Source organism: Pristiophorus japonicus, chromosome 9 (genome assembly GCF_044704955.1).
Source record: "Pristiophorus japonicus isolate sPriJap1 chromosome 9, sPriJap1.hap1, whole genome shotgun sequence".
NCBI classification, from domain to species: domain Eukaryota; kingdom Metazoa; phylum Chordata; class Chondrichthyes; family Pristiophoridae; genus Pristiophorus; species Pristiophorus japonicus.
The window spans coordinates 20,100,244-20,126,054 of NC_091985.1; the positions used below are offsets into that span (position 1 = coordinate 20,100,244).

Below are 25,811 nucleotides of genomic sequence, written 5' to 3' on the forward strand. Positions count from 1 at the left end.
CTCTCGTACTCTCTTTTCCCTGCCCTAATCAAACCCTTTGTCCTCCTCCTGCTGAGTTCTAAATTTCTCCCAGTCCCCGGGTTCGCTGCTATTTCTGGCCAATTTGTATGCCACTTCCTTGGCTTTAATACTATCCCTGATTTCCCTGGATAGCCACGGTTGAGCCACCTTCCCTTTTTTATTTTTACGCCAGACAGGGATGTACAATTGTTGTAGTTCATCCATGCGGTCTCTAAATGTCTGCCATTGCCCATCTACTGTCAACCCCTTAAGTATCATTCGCCAATCTATCCTAGCCAATTCATGCCTCATACCTTCAAAGTTACCCTTCCTTCAGTTCTGGACCATGGTCTCTGAATTAACTGTTTCATTCTCCATCCAAATGTAGAATTCCACCATATTATGGTCACTCTTCCCCAAGGGGCCTCGCACAACGAAATTGCTAATTAATCCTCTCTCATTACACAACACCCAGTCTAAGATGGCCTCCCCCCTAGTTGGTTCCTCGACATATTGGTCTAGGAAACCATCCCTTATGCACTCCAGGAAATCCTCCTCCACCGTATTGCTTCCAGTTTGGTTAGCCCAATCTATATGCATATTAAAGTCACCCATGATAACTGCTGCACCTTTATTGCATGCACCCCTAATTTCCTGTTTGATGCCCTCCCCAATATCACTACTACTGTTTGGAGGTCTGTACACAACTCCCACTAATGTTTTTTGCCCTTTGGTGTTGTGCAGCTCTACCCATATAGATTCCACATCATCCAAGCTAATGTCCTTCCTAACTATTGCATTAATGTCCTCTTTAACCAGCAATGCTATCCCACCTCCTTTTCCTTTTATCCTATCCTTCCTGAATGTTGACTAACCTTGGATGCTGAGTTCCCAGCCCTGATCATCCTGGAGCCACGTCTCTGTAATCCCAATTACATCATATCTGATAACATCTATTTGCACAGTTAATTCATCCACCTTATTACGGATACTCCTTGTATTAAGACACAGAGCCTTCAGGCTTTTCTTTTTAACACACCTTGTCCCTTTAGAATTTTGCTGTAATGTGGCCCTTTTTGATTTTTGGCTTGGGATTCTCTGCCCTCCACTTTTACTATTCTCCTTTCTATCTTTTGCCTCTGTCTCCCTTTTATTTCCCTCTGCCTCCCTGCATAGGTTCCCATCCCCCTGCCATATTAGTTTAACTCCTCCCCAACAGCACTGGCAAACACTCCCCCTAGGACATTGGTTCCGGTCCTGCCCAGGTGCAGACCGTCCGGTTTGTACTGGTCCCACCTCCCCCAGAACAGGTTCCAATGCCCCAGGAATTTGAATCGCTCCCTTCTGCACCACACCGCAAGCCACGTATTCATCTGAGCTATCCTGCGATTCCTATTCTGACTAGCACATGGCACTGGTAGCAATTCTGAGATTACTACTTTTGAGGTCCAACTTTTTAATTTAGCTCCTAGCTCCCTAAATTCGTCTCGGAGGACCATTTTTTTCATCTATATCGTTGGTACCTATGTGTACAACGACAACTGGCTGTTCACCCTCCCTTTTCAGAATATCCTGCACCTGCTCCGAGACATCCTTGACCCTTGCACTAGGGAGGCAACATACCATCCTGGAGTCTTGGTTGCTGCTGCAGAAACGCCTATCTATTCCCCTTACAATCGAATCCCCTATCACTATAGCTGTCCCACTCTTTTTCCTACTCTCCTGTGCAGCAGAGCCAGCCACGGTGCCATGAATTTGGCTGCTGCTGCCCTCCCTGATGAGTCATCCCCCTCAACAGTACCCAAAGCGGTGTATCTGTTTTGCAGGGGGATGACCGCAGGGGACCCCTGCCCTACCTTCCTTCCTTACACTGCTTTTCCTGCTGGTCACCCATTTACTGTCTGGCTGAGTACCCTTTACATGCGGTGTGACCAACGCCATTCTCAGCATCGTGGATGCTCCAGAGTGAATCCACCCGCAGCTCCAGTGCAGCAATGTGGTCCGTCAGGAGCTGCAGGCGGATACACTTCCCGCATATGTAGTCGTCGGGGACACCGGAAGCGTCCCTGACTTCCCACATAGTACAGGAGGAGCATAACACATGTCCGAGCTGTCCTGCCATGACTTAACCCTTAGATACACTTAAGTTGGCAACAACAATGCTAAATGTTACTTATTGATAAAGAAAGAAAAAGAAAAGCTACTCACTAATCACCAGCCAATCACTTACCCCTTTGGCTGTGACGTTACCTTTCGATTTCTTTCTACTTTTTTGCCTTCTCCCTGTAGCTGCACAAGCACGCCTCAGCGACGCACCCTCCCGACTCTCTCCATGCACCTGGAACTCCTGAGCCTCTTCCGACGCGTTGGGCCTTTTTATAGGCCTCAGCGACGCACCTCCCGCCTCTCTCCACGCACCTGGACCTCCCGAGGTTATGAGCGGCACCAGGAGGGGAAGGGGGTGGATAGACTGTGGTGTAAACTCTTTCATAATTTAATGATTGCAGCAGCATTCTATGTGTAAGGTGCTTGTGCAGGTCGCTGTGAGCTGGCCAGAATGTGTTGTATGTTTCACTTTCCAGCCTCAGCCCGCAGTGTGTCCGTGGTTACCCTGGCAACCCAATCTTGTTGGCGCAGATCGCAGTCTCCATCCCCAAAGCTAAACAACAGACTACGCGGCACCAAAAACAACAATTCAAACGGGGAAAGCTGGATGATTTTTTGGTGTCAGGCCCCAAAAAAAAGGGCCTAACTCTTCAAGTACGCCAAAAAACAGCTTTGGGATAAATTGAGCCCAATGACTGAAAAAAAACAGAAAATACTGGAAATGCTCAGCACGTCAGGCAGCATCTGTGGAGAGAGAAAAACAGAGCTAACGTTTAGTGTTGATCTTTCGAAACCCTAACTTCCAAATCTACTATTAATTACGAGACAGTAAGTAATCTAATCAAGAGGATCAGATAACTTATAACACCGATTGTTCTTGGTGATGTCTGAATCTCTGATTCAATTACTGGTTTGTAATTGTGCACAATTATCTGTTACTCTTTCTAGTACAGAACCAGCAATGTTCTGAAAAGTTACAGCTTGAGTATGTGGATAATGGGAATATAACTATATTAGTTGATGTTTAAACAGGGCTTTGTGACTAAAGCATTTATCTCACCGTAACAATGACAAGCCTGTATTTTTCTTGTCAGTTTCCCCCCTCTTCTCTTACCTGTTCATTATTGGAACCATACTATGGTAACTGTGATGCTCTCGTGTTCTCATCCGGAGACTTGCGGTCGTTTCACTGGCTGTTTTTAAATGGATCATATCATCTGCTGATTGTCTTTACAGGAGCGCCAGAAGCAATTGGAGAGCCTTGGCATTTCTCTCCAGTCCTCTGGAATCAAAGTTGGAGATGACAAGTGTTTCTTGGTGAATCTGAATGCTGATCCAGCCTTAAATGAGCTACTTGTTTACTATTTAAAGGTAATGTTATTGCTTGTTTTTACTGTAATTTCTGTTGCATCATTGAGCAGTCGACTGGGTCCCGATTTATGCAGAGATTTCGCTGCCTTTGCATAACTGACAAAAAGCAACTGCATTTAAAAGCGCAATGTTTTTTTTAAACTTATTACCAAGTTACAGTTCAAAGGACACTGGCAGCCATCTGCTATCTTGCTAATTACCAGACTTCCAGTGGATATGGGCAGGTTGCTCGACTGTGAAGGCCATCATTATAGTAAGTCCCTCGAAACGAGGATGACTTGCTTTCACGCCGAAATGGGATGAGTTCACAGATGTTTCAATGAAGGACCTAATATTCCGGATCCCGAACTACATGTTAAAGGGTGGAAGCTGCCTGTGCTTGGATTTTTTTAATGTGTGGCGGCCGTTGCACACCAGCCACCACACGGGCTTGACAGAACTAGGTCTTGGTCCAGTGGCAAGGATTAACCAGAACGACTGGAGACCAGCTCTGCTGCACGGACCTAGCACGCATGCATCGCTGTGTGGGCTGGCCCGTGCTGCCCCTGGGCCCTCGCCTCTTCTGTGGAGGACCTCATAGTTGACACCAGTCATGATTTCATCTGATTGCAACCATCCATCCATACATACATAAATACTTATGTACTTTGCAGCAACAACCGAATAGCGAGCTGCAGTCCTGACTGATTTTTGCCCCTCTCTTGTGGCTCAGGAGTATTAGACAATTGTAGTGCTCCAGTACTGACTGAGCATTGCACATCTAACTTCCTGGTGTAGTACCACACCATGTGCATTCACTCACTGACAACTGTTGTTTGTGAATAATTATCCAGTAGACTGGAATGGTTTGATAGTTACAATCAGAGCTTAACACAAAAAACCTATGATTCTCTGACTTTCTACCCTAGTCTTCACGCTTCCTTCGCCTCTAGGAACAGCTGTGCTCCCCCAATGGGGAAGCACAGTAGCCACTTTGAAATGTGAGCAGGAGACAAGAGAAATGCAAAACTTCGTAGATTCAGATCTTATCTTTTCTTGTGCTTCTGTCCTGCTTTAATCTGGGAATGTGCATGTGGTGTTTTCCCTCCTTCCCCCCCTCCTCCCCCCCCCTTCCCCCCCCCCCTTCCCCCCCTCCTTCTTCCCCCCCTCCTTCTTCCCCCCCTCCTTCTTCCCCCCCTCCTTCTTCCCCCCCTCCTTCTTCCCCCCCTCCTTCCCCCCCTCCTTCCCCCCCTCCTTCCCCCCCTCCTTCCCCCCCTCCTTCCCCCCCTCCTTCCCCCCCTCCTTCTTCCCCTCCTTCTTCCCCTCCTTCTTCCCCCCCCTCCTTCCCCCCCTCCTTCCCCCCCTCCTTCCCCCCCTCCTTCCCCCCCTCCTTCCCCCCCTCCTTCCCCCCCTCCTTCCCCCCCTCCTTCCCCCCCTCCTTCCCCCCCTCCTTCCCCCCCTCCTTCCCCCCCTCCTTCCCCCCCTCCTTCCCCCCCTCCTTCCCCCCCTCCTTCCCCCCCTCCTTCCACCCCCTCCTTCCACCCCCTCCTTCCACCCCCTCCTCCCCCCCCTCCCTTCCCCCCCCTCCCTTCCCCCCCCTCCTTCCACCCCCTCCTTCCCCCCCTCCTTCCTTCCACCCCCCTCCTTTCCCCCCCTCCCTTCCCCCCCCTCCCTTCCCCCCCTCCCTTCCCCCCCCCTCCTTCCCCTCCTTTCCCCCCCTCCTCCTTCCCTCTCCCCTCCCTTCCCCCCTCCCTCCTTCCCCCCGAGAAATACTGCACTATTGTTTCAGCAATATACAACTGGATGCCAGCGGTCGTATAAAGCAAGTAGAAAATAGGATATATTGGTACATTACTCGGACTATATAAATGTGATTATACTCGTGGTAGGTCCTTATTTGTAGAATCTTGCAGCACAGCAGGAGGCCATTTATCCCATTGTCACTGCCAGCTCTTAGAAAGGGCTATCCATTAGTTCCACTCACCTGCTCTTTCCTTTTTTGCCCTGCAATTTTCTCCCCTTTAAGTATTTATCCAATTGAAAGTTATTACTAAATCTGATTCCACCACCTTTTTAGCCAATGCATTCTGGATCATAAAAACTCGCTGCATTGGCTGCTTGTAAATTACTCTAGGTTTCTAAGGCAAGAATTCTGTTTGGTGAAGAACCTGTTTAGTGTGTGGGGGAGGAGGATTTTGATATATTTCATATTTTTTTTTATCTGACAGAATCACACTCTAGTTGGGTCTGATGATTCCCAGGATATCCAACTGTGTGGAATGGGAATACTTCCAGAACACTGTATCATTGATATCTCTGCAGAGAGACGAGTCATTCTCTCACCAAAACAAAGCTCCAGGTGAGATCCTTTCAATTAAACTCATATCATTGATTAGAAGTAAACTTGTCCCATCATTATTTCCAGCCTGAGGGGGCAAGCATAACACTTTGCACCTGGACTTGTGGCAGTATTATTTTTGAGCCAAATGATGAGCAGTGAATCAGTATGGCAAATTGTCACAAGGTTTTACCTTCCCTCTAAGGAAACGTGGGCTCCTCTCAGGTGGAGGAGGATATTGACATTGCCTAGCTCCAGCGTTCATAGTAACACTTCAACATTGAAACACCGTCAATCCCTTTGGATGACCAGGCTCTGTAATAAAGCCAAGGAAGTTGTAGTCTAATGACAACTGACAAAACAAGAGTTTAGTTTGGCAAAGTTCAATGCAGATGTTGGGGTAAAAAGGAGGCTTCTCTCCCTCAAGATGGACGAACTGATATAGTTAATCGACACCTCGCCCAGCTTCCCACTGTATAACGACCACAGAAGTAAACAAACTAAACCTCAGGTTTACCGGTTTTATCACGAGCAATGCACAGGAAGGTTCAGTCGTGGAAACTCCGAAATACAAGAGGTTTCAAGTACAATTTATACAGGTTGGAGAGGAGCTATCCTCCTACAGAATCATCGATAGGTCTATTGCTATCAGCGAAGTTACATTGATTTGTCGACTCTTTATCAGACAGACTTATCTGAGTGGTACATGCAACTGTCCATCTCTCATCATCGTTTTGTTCCATTTTGCCCTCTACCCCGGTCTATCCGACGCCTAGTGTGGCTGTACTGGCTTCCTTATCTCTTCCTCACGGACTTCCAAACAAAACTGCTGACTTTGGCTGTTTAAGTGTTACTAAGGTTAAGCTATAGTTTAATGCGTATAAGTGTGCTGTACCTATATAAGCAAGTGTTACATACATGGGCAATTATACAGACCCTCCTAATACTGGTAAGTTTACTACCTTCAGCATCATTCTGACCACCTATTTGCAACTTTTATAATTTATCACTTACACAGATCAGAGAGGCCATCTAGCTGACTGTTCAACAATAATCAATAATTTCCTTTCCCTGCCATATATTTTACCAAAAGTTGTAATTTGTGATTGAAATATGTACTGCATTATCTATAGTAAAGATAAACCAGTGTCTTTCTGTACTGCATTGCAGTCTGTTCTGATAAAAGGTCCTGCCCTTTTTTTTCTTTCATGGATGTTGACTGCTGACCATTTCCAGCATTTTCTGTTAATAATTCAGACTGCCTGTAATTACCTTTTTCCACATGTATGCTGACGACACCTCCAACACCTCTCTCGACCCCTCCACTGTCTCTAAATTGTCAGACTGCTTGTCCGACATTCGATGCTGGATGAGCAGAAATTTTCTCCAACTAAATATTGGAAAGACCGAAGCCTTTGTCTTTGGTCCCCGCCATAAACTCTAATCCCTAGTCACCGAAACCATCCCTCTCCCTGGAAACTGTCAGAGGCTGAACCAGACTGTTCGCATACTTGGTGTAATATTTGACCCCGAGATGAGCTTCCGACCACATATCCTCACCGTCACTAAGACCGCCTATTTCTACTTCTGTAACATCACTCGACTCTGGCTCAACTAAAAAAAATGATGGAGAGGGAAAATGGATTATGAATGTAAACTAGCACGAAATATAAAAACAGGTAGTAAGAGTTTCTACAGGTGCATAAAGGGAAAAGAATGACTAAAGTAAATGTTGGCCCCCTGGAGGATGAGCTTGGGGAATTAATAATGAAGAACAGGGAAATGGCAGAGACTTTGAACAACTATTTTGTATCGGTCTTTGCGGTAGAAGACACTAAAAACATCCCAATAGTGGATAATCAAGGGGCTATAGGTGGGGAGGAACTTAATACAATCACCATCACTAAAGAAGTAGTACTCGGTAAAATAATGGGACTGAAGGTGGACACGTTCCCTGGACCTGATGCCTTACATCCTAGGGTCTTAAGAGAAGTGGCTGCAGAGATAATGGATGCATTGGTTGTAATCTACCAAAATTCCCTGGATTCTGGGGCGGTTCCAGCAGATTGGAAAACCACAAATGTGATGCCCCTATTTAAAAAAGGAGGCAGGCAAAAAGCAGGAAACTATAGACCAGTTAGCCTAACATCTGTCATTGGGAAAATGCTGGAGCCCATTATTAAGGAAGCAGTAGCAGGACATTTGGAAAAGCATGATTCAATCAAACGGAGTCAGCATGGTTTTATGAAAGGGAAATCATGTTTGACTAATTTGCTGGAGTTGTTTGAGGACATAACAAGCAGGATGGATAAGAGGGAACCAGTGGATGTGTATTGGATTTCCAGAAAGCATTTGATAAGGTGCCCCATAAAAGGTTACTGCACAAGATAAAAGCTCACTGGTTTGGGGGGTAATATATTAGCATGGATAGAGGATTGGCTAACTAACAGAAAACAGAGAGTCGGGATAAATGGGTCATTTTTGGGTTGGCAAACAGTGACTAGGGGGGTGCCGCAGGGATTGGTGCTGGGGCCTCAACTATTTACAATCTATATTCATGACTTAGTGCTGCAGTACAGAGAGATCTGGGGGCCCTTGTGCATGAAACACAAAGTGAGAATGCAGGTACAGCAAGTAATCAGGAAGGCAAATGGAATGTTGGTCTTTATTGCAAGGGGGCTAGAGTATAACAGCAGAGCAGTCCTGCTACAACTGTACAGGGTATTGGTGAGGCCACACCTGGATTACTACGCACAGTTTTGGTCTCTGTATTTAGGGGAGGATATGCATTGGCGGCTGTTCAGACAAGGTTCACTAGGTTGATTCCGGATATGAAAGGGTTGACTTATGAGGATAGGTTGAGTAGGTTGGGCCTATGCTCATTGGAGTTCAGAAGAATGAGAGGTGATCTTATTGAAACCTATAAGAGAATGGAGCTCGACAAGGTGGATGCAGAGAGGATAGTTCCACTCATAGGGAAAACTAAAACTTGGGGACATAGTCTCACAATAAGGGGCTGCCCATTTAAAACTGAGGCGAGGAGAAATTTCTTCTGAGGGTTGTAAATCTATGGAATTCTCTGCCCCAGAGACCTGTGTGGAGGCTGGATCATTGAATATATTTCAGGCAGAATTCCAGATTTTTGAGCGATAAGGGAGTAAAGGGTTCGGGGGAGCGGGCAGGAAAGTGGAGCTGAGTCCATGATCAGATCAGCCATGATCTTATTGAATGGCAGAGCGGGCTCGAAGGACCAAATGGCCTACTCCTCCTATTTCTTAGGTTCTTATGCCCCTTCCTCAGCTCATCTGCTGCTGAAACCCTCATCCATGCCTTTGTTACCTCTAAACTTGACTACTCCAATGCACTCCTGGCCAGCCCCCCACTTACTACCCTCCGTAAGCTTGAGGTTATCCAAAACTTTGCTGCCAGTGTCCTAACTCGCACCAAGTCCCGTTCACCATCACCCTTGTGCTTGCTGACCTATGTTGGCTCCCAGTCCGGCAATGCGTTGATTTTAAAATTCTTGTCCTTCTTTTCAAATCCCTCCATGGCCTCGCCCCTCCCTATTTCTGTGATCTTCTCTAGTCCCACAACACCCTCGACCCCCCCCCACTCCGAGATATCCGAGCTCCTCTAATTCTGGCATCTTGCACATCCCTGACATTTATCGCTCCGCCATTGATGGCCGTCCCTTCAGCTGCCAAGGCCCTAAGCTCTGGAATTCCCTCCCTAAACCTCTCTGCTTCTACCCCTCTCTCTTCTAAGACGCTCCTTAAAACCTTCCTAGCTTTTGGTCATCTGTCCTAATATCCCCTTCTATGGTTTGGTGTTTGCTAACGCTCCTCTGAAGTGTCTTGGAATGTTTTACTACGTTAAAGGCGCTGCATAAATGCAAGGTTTTTTTCTGTTCGTATCTCGCTGTTAATCACTGAAATTAATTTGGTGTGTTAGTTCACTTAACCAATGTTAACTTTTTTTTTCTTCCCAGAACATTTGTGAATGGCTCCTTGTTGACTAACCCCGTGCAGCTTCACCACGGCGATCGTATTCTTTGGGGAAACAACCATTTCTTCAGGTAAGTTTGAATGAGTAGAAAATAAAAATTCATATGTTTTTTCAGTTCTGTTAATCACGTTCGCTATTAACTATAAACTGGGTCACAATTTTTCTGGTGTGCAGTGCAACAATCTGGTAGCTTGAATGAGTGAGTTGAGATTTGGAAAACCTTTGTAACCATTACAAGTAATGGAATGGAGTGGCTTTTGGTGGCCTGGCTGGCCGTCTGATTATTTCTGTTTACGTGCAAAAGATAGTGAGTGGGTGGTAGGCGGCGTCGCTACAATTTCCAAATCCTGTGTGAAACCTGTTCAACTGCATTCTCCAGGTTTCAGACTTCAGAGGGCTGGGATTTACCCAGAAGCAGCATGTCCTGAATTATTCATGAGAAGGAGCTTTTACTGGTATTTTCTATATTCATTATTAGCTGTGGCAGAACTAAAGCCATAAGCTTAACCAACAGTTGCCAATTCAACATATTTCGAGTACAAATTTCCAACAGCTTTTTCTCAGGCCACTCTCTGTAGCAACTTTGTGACCTATTTCCTCTTCCTGAACAGAATTAATTTGCCAAAAACCAAACAGAAAGCATTGCAGGAGGACGACGGGCAGGACAGCCCCATGAAGCAGAGTTCCAGTAGTGAACAACTGGATGGAGATGGGGACAGTGCCAGTGAGGGCTCCAGTGAGAGCAATTACAGCTATGAGTTTGCGCAGATGGAGGTCACTATGAAGGCTCTTGGAAACAATGGTAGGAAGGAAGCACTTATTTTATTTGCATTGTATACTATTACCCTTCCCCTTGAAATATCAACTTGGCTCAGATAGCACTACTCTAAAGAACGAAAGACTTGCATTTTTATAGCACCTTTTACGACCCAGGGACGTTCCTTGTCCTGCTTGAAACGTTCCTTGTCCTCCAGAAACATAAAGTCGAATAGATTTCAGCAGCTGTTGAGATGCATCTTGGGTCTAGGAAATGGAAGAGATGTTTTGGAACACCTTCAGATTTGGATGAAGTGTTCAATTATTGGATTTACTTGGGCTTTATGGAGAATTGAGAGGAAAATTAGTGTTTAACATTGAAGACAAAATTGAGCTTCATGCACGCAAAGTTAGCAATGGAAGAGAGGTGAAACTTAGAGTTGAGGCCAAGGATGTCAATACGGAGGAACCTTCGTTATCCATTGTAATGAAGGGAACTCCCATGGAAATTGTCAGATAATTCACAAACATATGAACATGTTATGTCCTAGGCATAGAAATGAACAATCCAAATAACATAAGTTAAGTTTTTATTTATTTTACCACATGAAGTTCAGCTATCTCCGGAGAGAAGGATATTTGTGCTAGCAGGCTGAGCAAAGCTTTGCCTTGCAAAAATTCTGGCAAATAACATGTAAGGCAGGTAATTGGAGTACTCATAATAGAGGTGTCACTGTAGATCAATAAAGGCCTGAGGTGAAGCCATCTCATCAAGGATGAGATCTTAACTTGGTTAGACTTCTGAAAAATGTGAAGAAATTGTCTTCGAAGAGTTAAACGAAATGAGCTTCATATCCAACATCTCTGTCACACACCTTGTACAAAACTTGTTCCTTACCTCTCTTTGAAGGTGTTTGGAGCTGTGCAAACCAAATAAGCTGAGTCAGTAAGAATTTGTGCATTGTACTGATACTATGATTTATTGCATTGGCAGATGCAATGCAGTCAGTGCTGCAGAGGTTGGAGCGACAACACCAGGAGGAGAAGCGCTCTGCGCTTGAACAGCAGCGCCTGATGTACGAACGGGAACTGGAGCTGTTACGCAGGCGTTTGTCCCCCGAGAAACATTACCGCAGCATGGAGCGCCTCTCGTTCTGCTCCTCCAGCACTCAACAGCGGCTACATCAGTGGACAGAGGAGAGGTGGGTCATTGGAAAATTCTCTATTTTTCATAATTGTAGAGTTTTTTGGGGGGCGGCGGATGGGGGTTCTCCCCTGGTTTTATGAAGATGTTAATTACTCCTCTGGCGTGGATTTTCAGCTGCTGTTACCCCTCCTCCGGTAAAACTCCCACGCAGTTATGCGAAGAAACAGGGAGGCATCAAAGTAACTTTTAGTAATTTTGCAGAAATTCACCTCTTGCATCCTGTAATAATAGTGATGGTGCTGCAGGTAGCAAAGGATTAGTGTTTTTTTTTTACAATGGTTTTCTGATCCTGACAGAGAGGCCATGCTAAACCACAGTCTGATGAAGTTGCAGGAGCAGATTGCCAAGGCAAATCTTTATGTACGCGAGGCGAATTACATAGCTGAAGAGATGGAGAAGAAGACAGAGTATCAGGTGACTCTGCAGATTCCAGCATCCAGCCTTGATGCTAACCGAAAGGTAAAATTTGATCAATTTCAATTTCTTCAGTCAAAATTGGGTAGAAATGGTGAAGGTTTCTTTGCTTGCCTCAGTTTTCCTTCTATTCAAGTACTGTGAGCTTGGATGAGTCCTGTGGTTCAGTGCGACTCCCTACATTCTGCTTCATTGTAAGCACTACATGACAAGAATTAATATAAAAAGAAAAGCTACATGGGTGGTCTCAGTCTTGGAAACTCCACAATCCTTATGCTCCGCAGTTGGTTTTGTTGAAGAGGACAGGAGAAAGGGATTTGAGGAGGCAGCTCGTCATGGAGAAAAGGAGCTTTGAGTTATCAACCCTTCAAGGCGCTTCTGGAGTAGTGGGGCGATTTGAGGGAGAAGAGGCACTGTACTGCTAAATATGGTCAACCCTGATCTGGCTCTGCAAGACGAGATCACTTGAGCATGTGCCACCTGGCTTAAGGGAACGAAGTTGAAGACTTTTATGGGGAACAATTTAATTAGCAGATGGTGAGTGATTTCATGGGAATAAGGTCCTCGAAGACAGAGGCGAGCAGACATTTAAAGATCACATGGATGAACTTCAACAATTGTACATTCCTGTGTGGCGTAAAAATAAAGCGAGAAAGGTGGCTCAACTGTGGCTAACAAAGGAAATTTGGGATAGTGTTAAATCCAAGAAAGAGGCGTATAAATCAGCCAGAAAAACCAGCAAACCTGAGGACTGGGAGAAATTTAGAATTCAGCAGAGGAGGACAAAGGGTTTAATTAGGAGGGGGAAAAATAGAGTATGAGTAAGCTTGCAGGGAACATAGAAACTGACTGAAAAAGCTTCTATAGATATGTGAAGAGAAAAAGATTAGTGAAGACAAATGTAGGTCCCTTGCAGTCAGAATCAGGTAAATTTATAATGGGGAACAAAGAAATGGATCCCTCTTCACTAAGGAAGACACAAATAACCTTCTGGAAATACTCAGTACCGAGGGTCTAGCGAGAAGGAGAAACTGAAGGAAATCCTTATTAGTCAGGAAATTGTGTTCGGGAAATTGATGGGATTGAAGGCTGATAAATTCCCAGGGCTTGATAGTCTGCATCCCAGAGTACTTAAGGAAGTGGTCAAGAAACAGTGGATGCATTGGTGGTCATTTTCCAACATCCTATAGACACTGGATCAGTGCCTATGGATTGGAGGGTAGCTAATGTAAACACACTTTTTAAAAAAAAAGGAGGGAGAGAGAAAACAGGGAATTATAGACTGGTTAGCCTGACATCGGTAGTGGGGAAAATGTTGGAATCAATTATTAAAGATGTAATAGCACATTTGGAAAGCAGTGACAGGATCGGTCCAAGTCAGCATGGATTTATGAAAGGGAAATCATGCTTGACAAATCTTCTAGAATTTTTTGAAGATGTGACTACTAGAGTGGAAAAGGGAGAACCAGTGGATGTGGTGTATTTGGACTTTCAAAAGGCTTTTGACAAGGTCCCACACAAGAGATTAGTGTGCAAAATTAAAGCGCATGATATTGGGGGTAATGTACTGATGTAGATAGAGAACTGGTTGGCAGACAGGTAGCAGAGTCGGGATAAACGGGTCTTTTCAGAATGGCAGGCAGTGACTAGTAGAGTGCCGCAGGGCTCAGTGCTGGGACCCCAGCTCTTTACATTAACAATTTGGATAAAGGAATTGGATGTAATATCTCCAAGTTTGCAGATGACACTAAGCTGGGTGGCAGTATGAGCTGTGAGGAGGATGCTAAGAGGCTGCAGGGTGACTTGGACAGATTGGGTGAGTGGGAAAATGCATGGCAGATGCAGTATAATGTAGATAAATGTGAGGTTATCCGAAAAAACAGGAAGGCAGAATATGATCTGAATGGTGAGAGATTCGTAAAAGGGGAGGTGCAACGAGACCTGGGTGTCATAGTACATTAGTCACTGAAAGTTGGCATGCAGGTACAGCAGGCGGTGAAGAAGGCAAATGGCATGTTGGCCTTCATAGTGAGAGGATTTGAGTATAGGAGCAGGGGAGGTCTTACTGCTGTTGTACAGGGCCTTGGTGAGGCCACACCTTGAATATTGTGTATAGTTTTGGTCTCCTAATCTGAGGAAAGACATTCTTGCTGTTGAGGGAGTGCAGCGAAGGTTTACCAGACTGATTCCCGCGATGGCAGGACTGACATATGATGAAAGACTGGATCGACTAGGCTTATATTCACTGGAATTTAGAAGAATGAGAGGGGATCTCATAGAAACACATACAATTCTGACAGGATTGGACGGGTTAGATGCAGGAAGAATGTTCCCGATGTTGGGGAAGTCCAGAACCAGGGGTCACAGTCTAAGGATAAGGGGTAAGCCATTTAGGACTGAGATGAGGAGAAACTTCTTCACTCAGAGAATTGTGAACCTGTGGAATTCTCTACCACAGAATGTTGATGCCAGTTCATTGGATATATTCAAAAGGGAGTTCGATGTGACCCTGAGGGATCAAGGGGTATGGAGAGAAAGCAGGAATGGGGTACTGAAGTTGCATGATCAGCCATGATCATAGTGAATGGTGGTGCAGGCTTGAAGGGCCGAATGGCCTACTCCTGCACCTATTTTCTATGTTTCTATGAGCAGGTCATCAGCGACAGACGTGTCATGATGGGTGGAAGGCCAGAGGTGAGGGAAGTTTGTGAGGGAGATCAGGGAGATTTTTTCCTCCCAGGATTGGGTGTTAAAGGTCGTGGGATTGGGGAAGACGGAGGCTCTGTGCAGTAAGGGCTTCCTCATGTCACCCTGTTAAAGTCCTTAAGCCACAGGGTTGAGGAGAGGCTTCTACCGTCCATTAAAATTTCCATTTCTTACATCGCATCTCTTTACGTCCTTTGCTAGGAAAGTGCCTAATTTAGTACTGAACTCTGTTGACCTTGCACCCCACAATGTAAATCAGGTCGTTTCGAGAATACTAGAAGCCAAGATAAGCAGAACTGCAATATAAGACCGTTCTTTGTCAGAAATGAGCTGTCAATACAGCACACAATATAAATGTTCTTCATTAATGTTAATTCTTACTGCACACTGCCGCTGTGCCCATGAATGACTGCACAGCATTGTGAATAATCTCTGGTAACTTGTTTGTGAATGAGGTCATCATTGACTGAAGGTGGAGCGAACCTGTAATTAGTTTTAATTGTTCCTGTAAGGCAACTGCTGTTAAACATATACTCAGTGGAAGAATACAAATGAGTAATCTCCTCAACATTTAAGAGATTGGAGAACAGACAAGTGCACATTTTATATCCATTAAGAGACACAGCACTGAAAAAAGCATCTGATTCCAGATCTTACAGCAACAGTCATTGATTCCCATCCACCTCCACGGAGGTGTGTGGGGGGCCTGACCCATCCACCTCCATGGCACGAACCTGGTATTGCAGTACTTCCAGGAACGGTGCAGTGGCTCTCGGCCTTTTGGCTAAGAGCATTGGCGCAGAGTGATCCTTGATGTGTGCAAGGTGACCTCTGGCGTTTGTGATTTGACAAAGAATTGGAAAGATTGGCTACGAATAAAAAAAAACAGTCATTGATTCACTTCCATTATTTATTACTGCCAGCTGGAAGCTGTGCACTATGGCCCATTTGAGTTGTATGTTGTACTTGTGTATAATGTAATCAAGTCCTTCAAACTGTAATTAATTCATGTGACATGATACTCACAGTGAAGCTTCTTCCGTCTTTTCATCATCAATATATTACGAAGCACAATTTCAGAGATCTCTAATTATTTGTTTTGGTCTGGAAATGTTGCTGTGATTTTTCAAAAAGTTAATAGACCACATTCTCCAATGGAATGTGCTACACTTAGTGTCGTTCTTGGGTTATCATGAATGCCTGCCTTATTCATGTACTCTGAAACTTTAAATGAAATACAGCTCTTTGCATCTTCAATGTGTATTGCATCACATATTGGTTTACCTCATCTGTTACCCTTCATCCACTCATACAACACACACTTTCAGCTAGTATTCTGCAAGTACCTCATCCACCTGTAGTAGAACTGGATACATCCCAGCCCCAGTTGTCAGGTGTGTGTGTCCAGTTTCTGTTGGTGAACCAGGCCAGTTGGTTAATCATCAGCAGTGCCTCGGGGTTCTATGTGTACCTGCCTGGCTTCAGGTATCTGATCACTGAGTTCGCTACAGAGGGCTACTTTGGATCTGAAATTTTACTGACAGGCATGTCATTTTACACGTGCTCCAAAGAGAATTCTCCCCACCCCTTAGCATAGGACACAATCTTTCAGTCTTGGAATCTTTCTAGGTTTTGAGGTTGACTTGAATCCCTTTGGCATGTCCTCCACAGAAGGGCTTGGAGTTCCTCACAGCCTTCCCTTCAGATGAGACGTTAAACTGAAGCCCCGTCTGCGCTCTCAGGTGAACGTAAAGGATCCCATGGCACTATTTCGAAGAAGAGCATTGGGGTTATCCCCGGTGTCCTGGCCAATACTTATCCCTCAGTCAACATCACAAACAGATTTTCTGGTCATTATCACATTGCTGTTTGTGGGAGTTTGCTGTGTGCAAATGGGCTGCCACATTTACTACATTACAAACAAGTGACTTCAGCTCAAAAAGTACTTCATTGGTTGTAAAGCGCTTTTGGACAACCGGTGGTCATGGAAAGTGCTGTATAAATGCAAGTCTGTCTTTCTTTCTTTTTCAACTTTCTGATTCCCAGAGTGTTTCATTCACTACTCTGGACAGATCTTTACCCTGATAAATAAGAACAGAATTCCTCGTTGTTGTTTTTGAACCTCCGACTGCATAACTGAAAGGAAAGAGGATTATCTGTTATTTTTGTGTGTTTGTGTTGTTTTGGATGGGGAGGGGCAAGGAAGTGCTGCATTCACTTTTTCTTTTTCCAACAGCGTGACTCTGTTCTCAGTGAACCAGCCATCCAGGTACGACGGAAAGGTAAAGGGAAACAGATCTGGTCGCTGGAGAAACTGGAAAACCGATTAATTGATATGCGTGAACTTTACCAGGAATGGGAAGATTGTGATGAGGATAATCCTGTAAGTAGAAGATTTGTGCCTTTTATTTAAAAAAAATACAGTTGTTAGACTTAGGACTGGCTGGTTCTGTGCATTCCCATATTCCTAACGTTCGAAAGATGCTATGCATTGATCATACACGTCATCAGCTCTGGTATCCCTCAATCTCTATCTGCCACATACAAATATAGTTCCCTCTTGAATTTGCAGCCACTATTTAACATAGAAAATAGGTGCAGGAGTAGGCCTCTATAGATGTTATGCTGGCCAGTCTGTTTGATATATTCTTCAGCCCTTGAAATAGTTAAATCTGAACTATATGGTCACCTACCCTGTTATGTGCTCGAATAGATTTGATTTCTCGAATAGATTTGATTTCCCCCTTCTCATCTTAGAAGATGAAAAGGGGGATTTAATAATGGGAAATGTGGAAATGGCTGAGACCTTAAACAATTATTTTGCTTCGGTCTTCACAGTGGAAGACACAAAAACCATGCCAAAAATTGCTGGTCACAGGAATGTGGGAAGGGAGGACCTTGAGACAATCACTATCACTAAGGGGGTAGTGCTGGACAGGCTAATGGGACTCGAGGTAGACATGTCCCCTGGTCCTGATGAAATGCATCCCAGGGTATTAAAAGAGATGGCGGAAGTTATAGCAGATGTATTCGTTATAATCTACCAAAATTCTCTGGACTCTGGGGAGGTACCAGCGGATTGGAAAGCAGCTAATGTAACGCCTCTGTTTAAAAAAGGTGGCAGACAAAAGGCAGGTAACTATAGGCCGGTTAGTTTAACATCTGTAGTGGGGGAAAATGCTTGAAACTATCATTGAGGAAGAAATAGCGGGACATCTAGATAGGAATAGTGCAATCAAGCAGATGCAGCATGGATTCATGAAGGGGAAATCATGTTTAACTAATTTACTGGAATTCTTTGAGGATATAACGAGCATGGTGGATAGAGGTGTACCGATGGATGTGGTGTATTTAGATTTCCAGAAGGCATTCGATATGGTGCCACACAAAAGGTTACTGCAGAAGATAAAGGTACGCGGAGTCAGAGGAAATATATTAGCATGGATAGAGAATTGGCTGGCTAACAGAAAGCAGAGAGTCGGGATAAATGGGTCCTTTTCGGGTTGGAAATCAGTGGTTAGTGGTGTGCCACAGGGATCGGTGCTGGGACCACAACTGTTTACAATATACATAGATGACCTGGAAGAGGGGACAGAGTGTAGTGTAACAAAATTTGCAGATGACACAAAGATTAGTGGGAAAGTGGGTTGTGTAGAGGACACAGAGAGGCTGTAAAGAGATTTAGATAGGTTAAGCAAATGGGCTAAGGTTTGGCAGATGGAATACAATGTCGGAAAGTGTGAGGTCATCCACCTTGGAAAAAAAACAGTAAAAGAGAATATTATTTGAATGGGGAGAAATTACAACATGCTGAGGTGCAGAGGGACCTGGGGGTCCTTGTGTATGAATCCCAAAAAGTTAGTTTGCAGGTGCAGCAGGTAATCAGGAAGGCGAATGGAATGTTGGCCTTCATTGCGAGAGGGATGGAATACAAAAGCAGGGAGGTCCTGCTGAAACTGTATAGGGTATTGGTGAAGTTGCACCTGGAGTACTGCGTGCAGTTTTGGTCACTTTACTTAAGGAAGGATATACTAGCTTTGGAGGGGGTACAGAGACGATTCACTAGGCTGATTCCGGAGATGAGGGGGTTACCTTATGATGATAGATTGAGTAGACTGGGTCTTTACTCGTTGGAGTTCAGAAGGAAACATTTAAAATAATGAAAGGGATAGACAAGATAGAGGCAGAGAGGTTGTTTCCACTGGTCGGGGAGACTAGAACTAGGGGGCATAAGAACATAAGAATTAGGAACAGGAGTAGGCCATCTAGCCCCTCGAGCCTGCTCCGCCATTCAACAAGAACATGGCTGATCTGGCCGTGGACTCGGCTCCACTTACCCGCCCGCTCCCCGTAACCTTTAATTCCCTTATTTTGAGGCATAGCCTCAAAATACAGGGGAGCCAATTTAAAACCGAGTTGAGAAGGAATTTCTTCTCCCAGAGGGTTGTGAATCTGTGGAATTCTCTGCCGAAGGAAGCAGTTGAGGCTAGCTCATTGAATGTATTCAAGTCACAGATAGATAGATTTTTAACCAATAAGAGAATTAAGGGTTACGGGGAGCGGGTGGGTAAGTGGAGCTGAGTCCATGGCCAGATCAGCCATGATCTTGTTGAATGGCGGAGCAGGCTCGAGGGGCTAGATGGCCTACTCCTGTTCCTAATTCTTATGTTCTTATAACTGAAGCATTAATGTTGTTTAACCAAGATCTTTGATGAGCAGTGTAGTGATGCCACACGGAAAATGCCCTTGAACATTAAGATGTATCCGAGGAGTAGATTCAGGCCTCTAATTTCCACCTCACCTCACCTCAAGTTCGATACCAGCCAAGCTCCAATGAGGAGATGCTGAATAGGGAACTGTGTGTTTCTCTGCGAAGAGTGAAGACTGGAAGAAGACATTCCTCAAGCTCAGGCTGCGCTTGTGCACCTCTTTGGAGTCGCTTTGAAAGTCAGGGATCAGGTGAGTCGCCACTCCCTTGTCTGTGGTTGACGTGGTACTGGAAGATCAAGAAAGGGAATAGGAAGATCAAAAGTACATGAAATTAAAGAAAGAGAATTTATATAGCGCCTTTCACGACCTCAGGACTTCCCAAAGTGCTTTACAGCCAGTGTAATACTTTTGAAGTGTAGTCAAATGGGGAGTTTCATTGAGAAACATACTTTAGGTATACTGGAAAGGCATTATTTAGAGCCCTGAGGACATTAAAAGTCAACTGCATAACGTGGGACTGGAATCACGTGCGTCAGACTAGGTAGGGGTGGCAGGTTCCCTTCCCTGCTGACAATTAATGAACCAGTTGGGTTTTTCTGTCAATCAAGCAGATTACTTAATTTATTGAATTCAGACTCACATCTTGCCATGATGGGATTTGAACTGTTTACCTCTGGATTGCACATCCAGTACCATAGCCACTAGGCTACTCTAATTGCACATCCTCAACATAGTAAAGGTTCGAATGGCGACAGACAATTAACTGCATTTTTTAAATAGTGTCACAAACTCAATTTAATATCTGTATTTCATTACTTATTCATATCCATATTATCTAGGCTGACACTCCCGTGCAGTACTGAGGGAGCACTGCACTGTCGGAGCTGCCGTCTTTCAGATGAGATGTTAAACCGAGGCACCCTCTGACCCCTCAGGTGGATGTAAAAAATCCCATGGCACTATTTCGAAGAGGAGCAGGGATGTTGTGCTCAATTTTCCTCCGTAATCTGCGCCGTTTTTTTTTGCCTGCATTAAAAAATCCAAGTTTCCCCAAAGATTGTGTGCCAGTGTAGCTCAGTTAGTTACGATTTTTTTTAGGTTTGTTTCTTTGCTTCATTGGGGGCGTAACCTGCCACCCGCGCCAATTCTGGCCACTCAAGCAAGTTTGGCCAGCTTCGATTTACTCCAATTTTTCTTGGGGCGGCGTATGTGTCCGCTGTGGAAAAACCCTCTGGGCAGTTAACAAACACAATGCAGGTAAGAGAATCAGCGTCGCAGATGCAGTTCCACGCTCGGACATCAGCAGCAGGAGAGGGAGGGGAGGCCTTTCGGCCAGGGTTAGGAGCAGCAACCGGCACCAGCAAGGGATGGAAGCCTTTTGGCCAGAGTTCGGAGCGGTAACCGGCATCAGGAGGAGGAGGCCATTCGGCCAGGGCTAGCAGCGGTAATCAGCATTGGGAGGAGGAGGCCATTCGGCCAGGGCTAGCAGCGGTAATCAGCATTGAGAGGGGGAGGCCCTTCGGCCAGGCTAGCAGCGATAATCGGGAGGGGGAGGCCCTTCGGCCAGGCTAGCAGCGGTAATCGGGAGGGGGAGGCCCTTCGGCCAGGCTAGCAGCGGTAATCAGCATCAGGAGGAGGAGGCCCTTCAGCCAGGGCTAACAGTGGGCACCGGCATTGGGAGGCCCTTTGGCCAGGGCTTGCAGCGGGCCCCAGGATGGGAGGGAAGCCTTTCAGCCAGGGTTAGGAGTGGCACTGGCTCCAGGAGGAGCAGGGAGGGAGGCCTTTCAGCCAGGGTTACGAATGGCACTAGGTGGCGGGGGCATAGACTTTTGTCATAAACACTTCAATAATTTAGTGTTGGAATGCTTCTGCAATGTGCAAGATGCTTGTGCAGGTTGCTGTGAGCTGTGTTGTATGTTTCACTTTCCAGCCTCAGCCCGAAGTGTGTCCCTGGTTACCCTGGCAACCCGATTATTTTTGGCACAGATCTTGGGCTTCACCCCCAAAGCTAAAGGACAGGCTAGGCAGCGCCAAAATGAACAATTCAAACTGGGAAAGTTGGATGAATTTTTTTTTGGCATAGTTGGGCCCCAAAAAACGGGCGTAACTCTTCAAGTACGCCAAAAAACAGCTTTGGGAAAAATTGAGCCCGTAATCCCCAGTTTCTGGCCAATAGTTATCCCTCAAACCAACATCATTAAAACCATTATCTGATCATTATCACATTGCTGTTTGTAGGAGCTTACTGTGCGCTAACTGGTTCTCTCATTTCCTATGTTACAACAGTGACTACCAATATTGCCTTTGGCCGGGCAGCTGGTTCACCGACTTTTAAATAGGACAACCGCACATTAAAAACATTAAAGGGAACGTTTGTGACTACACTTCAAAAAGTACTGCATTGACCCTGAAGGAACTTCCTGAGGTCGTGAAAGGTGCTATATAAATGCAACACTGTTTATAGGAAGATATTAATACCTGAAGGAGTCTCATCTGGATTCAACTCCACAATTAAAACCTTTATTTTTAAACGTGTTAAGCCTCTGATGGTGGGTTGGTTTTCGTGATGTTCCCACTGTTTATTGTTTGTGTCTATAGTAAGACCAGGGACAGTTTGTGATGTATTCTAAACTACAAAATGAGAATATTTGTTCATAAAATGAACTGGATCACAATAGTAGTTTGGCATGTAGGCTGGTAAGACTCTTATCACACTGTTATAGATGAAAAACCTTTTTTGTTTAAATAAAATACAGCAAAGACTTGCGCCTTATCACATCTCGCAGAAATGTCCAAAGTGTTTCGTGTGCAATGAATTCCTTTTGAAGTGCAGTGATTGTTAGGTAGGCAAATGTGGCAATCGGTCTGCACATTACAAGGTCCCTCAAATGACAATGAGTTAATAATCTGTTGGTGGTGGTGGTACTAAAAGAAAAGTTGTCCAAGACATTGGGAAAACTACTTCAGTTAATGTTGCAGCAACTGCTTATTTTCAATGTTTGGTTGGAGACCTTCAATGAAATACTTCACACACCTTAATCCCCCTCGGATCTGGCTTTATTCTTTTTTTAAATGTACGTTTCACAGTAATACAACTCTTGTACTAAATGAGTAAAAGATATCTATCGGGCAAGAGATTGTACAAAGTAACCATTGTGCTGAAGGAAAGTTATATCAACAAACTACCTCAAGTGATAACATTAGTGGACCAATTCGATCTAATTGAAGGAATGTTACCTCTATCACCTGACTGCATTCCTTTCACGGGTGGCCTTGTAGGATTGTATTTGTAAAGAGTAATTAGACTGCTAGTTTAAAAGGTTAGCTACAATTCAAAAGTTTTGATGATCTGCATAGTATTTTAATTCAAAATCAAATAGCCTTTATCTTGAACAGCCATGCATATAAGATAAAGCAGATCTGTCTGGTGATTACACTTACATTGTAAATCTAATTTATTAACAATGGCAGGTGGGAACCTGTTCAACCTTCGCCGTCTCCAGGCCAGATCCAAGACCATCCCAACCTCTGTCGTCGAGCTACAGTATGTAGACAACGCCTGCGTCTGCGCAGATACAGAGGCTGAACTCCAGGACATAGTCGACGTATTTACTGAGGCGTACGAAAGCATGGGCCTTACGCTAAACATCTGTAAGACAAAGGTCCTCCACCAACCTGCCCTCGCTGCACAGCCCTGCCTCCACGGCGTGGCCCTGGACACCATGGACCACTTTCCATATCTCGGGAGCCTCCTATCAACAAGAACAGACATCGATGACGAGATCCAATACCGCCTCCAGTGCGCCAGTGCAGCCTTCGGCCGCCTGAGGAAAAGAGTGTTCGAAGACCAGGCCCTCAAAACCGTCACCAAGCTCATGGTTTACAGGGCTGTAGTAATACCTGCCCTGCTGTATGGCTCAGAGACATGGACCATGTACAGTAGACACCAAGTTGCTGGAGAAATATCACCAATGATGTCGCCACAAGATCCTACAAATCCCCTGGGAAGACAGGCGCACCAACATCAGCGTCCTCATTCAGGCTAACATCCCCAGCATTGAAGCACTGACCACACTCTATCAGCTCCGCTGGGCAGGCCACATAGTCCGTATGCTAGACACGAGATTCCCAAAGCAAGTGCTCGACTCGGAGCTCCTTCATGGCAAACGAGCCAAAGGTGGGCAACGGAAACGCTACAAGGACACCCTCGAAACCTCCCTGATAAAGTTCAACATCCTCACTGATGCTTGCGAGTCCCTGGCCCAAGAGCGCCTTAAGTGGAGGAAGTGTATTCGAGAGGACGCTGAGCACCTCGAGTCTCAACGCCGAGAGCATGCAGAAATCAAGCGGAAAGAGCGTGCGGCAAACCAGTCCCACCCACCCCTCCCTCAACAGCTATCTGTCCCACCTGTGACAGAGTCTGTGGCTCTCCTATTGGACTGTTCAGCCACCAAAGAACTCACTTCAGGAGTGGAAACAAGTCTTCCTCGATGCCGAGGGACTGCCTATGATGATGATGATGGCTGATCTGATCATGGACTCAGCTCCACTTCCCTGCCTGCTCCCCCATACTCCTTATCCCCTTATCGTTTAAGAAACTGTACATTTCTGTCTTAAATTTATTCAATGTCTCAGCTTCCACAGCTCTCTGAGGCAGCGAATTCCACAGATTTGCTACCCTCAGAAGAAATTTCTCCTCATCTCTGTTTTAAATGAGTGGCCCCTTATTCTAAGATCATGTCCTCTCATTAGTCTCCCCCATCAGTGGAAACATCCTCTCTGCATTCACCTTGTCAAGCCCCCTTATAATCTTATATATTTCAATAAGATCACTTCTCATTCTTCTGAATTCCAATGAGTAGTGGCCCAACCTACTCAACCTTTCCTCATAAGTCAACCCCCTCATCCCTGGAATCAACCTTGTGAACCTTCTCTGAACTGCCTGCAAAGCAAGTACATCCTTTCGTAAATATGGAAACCAAAACTGCACACAGTATTCCAGGTGTGGCCTCACCAATACCTTTATATAGCTGTAGCAAGACTTCCCTGCTTTTTTACTCCATCCCCTTTGCAATAAAGGCCAAGATACCATTGGCCTTCCTGATCACTTGCTGTATCTGCATACTATCCTTTTGTGTTTCATGCACAAGTAACCCCAGGTCCCGCTGTACTGCGGCACTTTGCAATCTTTCTCCATTTAAATAATAACTTGCTCTTTGATTCTTTCTGCCAAAGTGCATGATCTCACACTTTCCAACATTATACTCCATCTGCCAAATATGAGAACAATCTTTGATTGTTTGCTCAATTTGCAGTGTGGAGTTTGGACCTACAAGCATCCAGCTTAAAGGTGAGTGTGTTACCAATTGAGCCAAGCGAACAAACTGAAATAAAAATATTCTTTCCTCCTCCCATGCAAAGCTGTCTGGCAAGGAGAGCTTGTGTTAGCTGTGGCTCAGTGGGTAACACTCTCACCTCTGAGTCAGAAAGTTGTGGGTTCAAGTCCCTCTCCAGAAACTTGAGCATAAGAACCCAGTGCATTGCTGAGACGTTAAATCGAGGCCCGTCTGCTCTCTCAGGTGGATGTAAAAGATCCCACAGCTCTATTTCGAAGAAGACAGGTTAGATGCTGGAAGAATGTTCCCGATGTTAGGGAAGTCCAGAACCAGGGGACACAGTCTAAGGATAAGGGGTAGGCCATTTAGGACTGAGATGATGGGAGAAATTTCTTCACTCAGAGGGTTGTTAACCTGTGGAATTCCCTATCGCAGAGAGTTGTTGATGCCAGTTCATTGGATATATTCAAGAGGGAGTTAGATACGGCCCTTACGGCTAAAGGGATCAAGGGGTATGGAGAGAAAGCAGGAAAGGGGTACTGAGGTGAATGATCAGCCACGATCTTATTGAATGGTGGTGCAGACTCGAAGGGCTGAATGGCCTACTCCACCTATTTTCTATGTAAGAGCAGGGGAGTTATCCCCCGAGTCCTGGCCAGTATTTATGCCTCAATCAACATCACTAAAACAGATTTGCTCATTATCACATTGCTGTTTGTGTGTGAAAATTGGCTGCTATGTTTCCTACATTACAACAGTGACTACACTTCAAAAGCACTTCATTGGCTGTAAAGTGCTTTGGGACGTCCTGAGATTGTGAAAGGCGCTATATAAATGCAGGTCTTTTCTTTCATACAGACAACATACACGCTGGCTTCTGCCA

At 45.1% G+C, this 25,811-nt stretch overlaps 1 protein-coding gene across 4 annotated transcripts in view; it reads left to right on the forward strand.

The window, feature by feature from the left end:
- LOC139272953 (kinesin-like protein KIF13B) overlaps positions 1 to 25,811 on the forward strand; it is a 247,742-nt gene that overhangs the window by 152,890 nt on the left and 69,041 nt on the right. For all 4 annotated transcript variants that reach the window (XM_070889117.1, XM_070889120.1, XM_070889118.1 and 1 more), the window contains exons 13-19: positions 3,343 to 3,477; positions 5,685 to 5,815; positions 9,783 to 9,869; positions 10,411 to 10,601; positions 11,550 to 11,757; positions 12,059 to 12,221; positions 17,119 to 17,265. In XM_070889117.1, the coding sequence (XP_070745218.1) occupies positions 3,343 to 3,477; positions 5,685 to 5,815; positions 9,783 to 9,869; positions 10,411 to 10,601; positions 11,550 to 11,757; positions 12,059 to 12,221; positions 17,119 to 17,265 (1,062 nt within the window). The remainder of the gene's footprint in view (positions 1 to 3,342; positions 3,478 to 5,684; positions 5,816 to 9,782; positions 9,870 to 10,410; positions 10,602 to 11,549; positions 11,758 to 12,058; positions 12,222 to 17,118; positions 17,266 to 25,811) is intronic.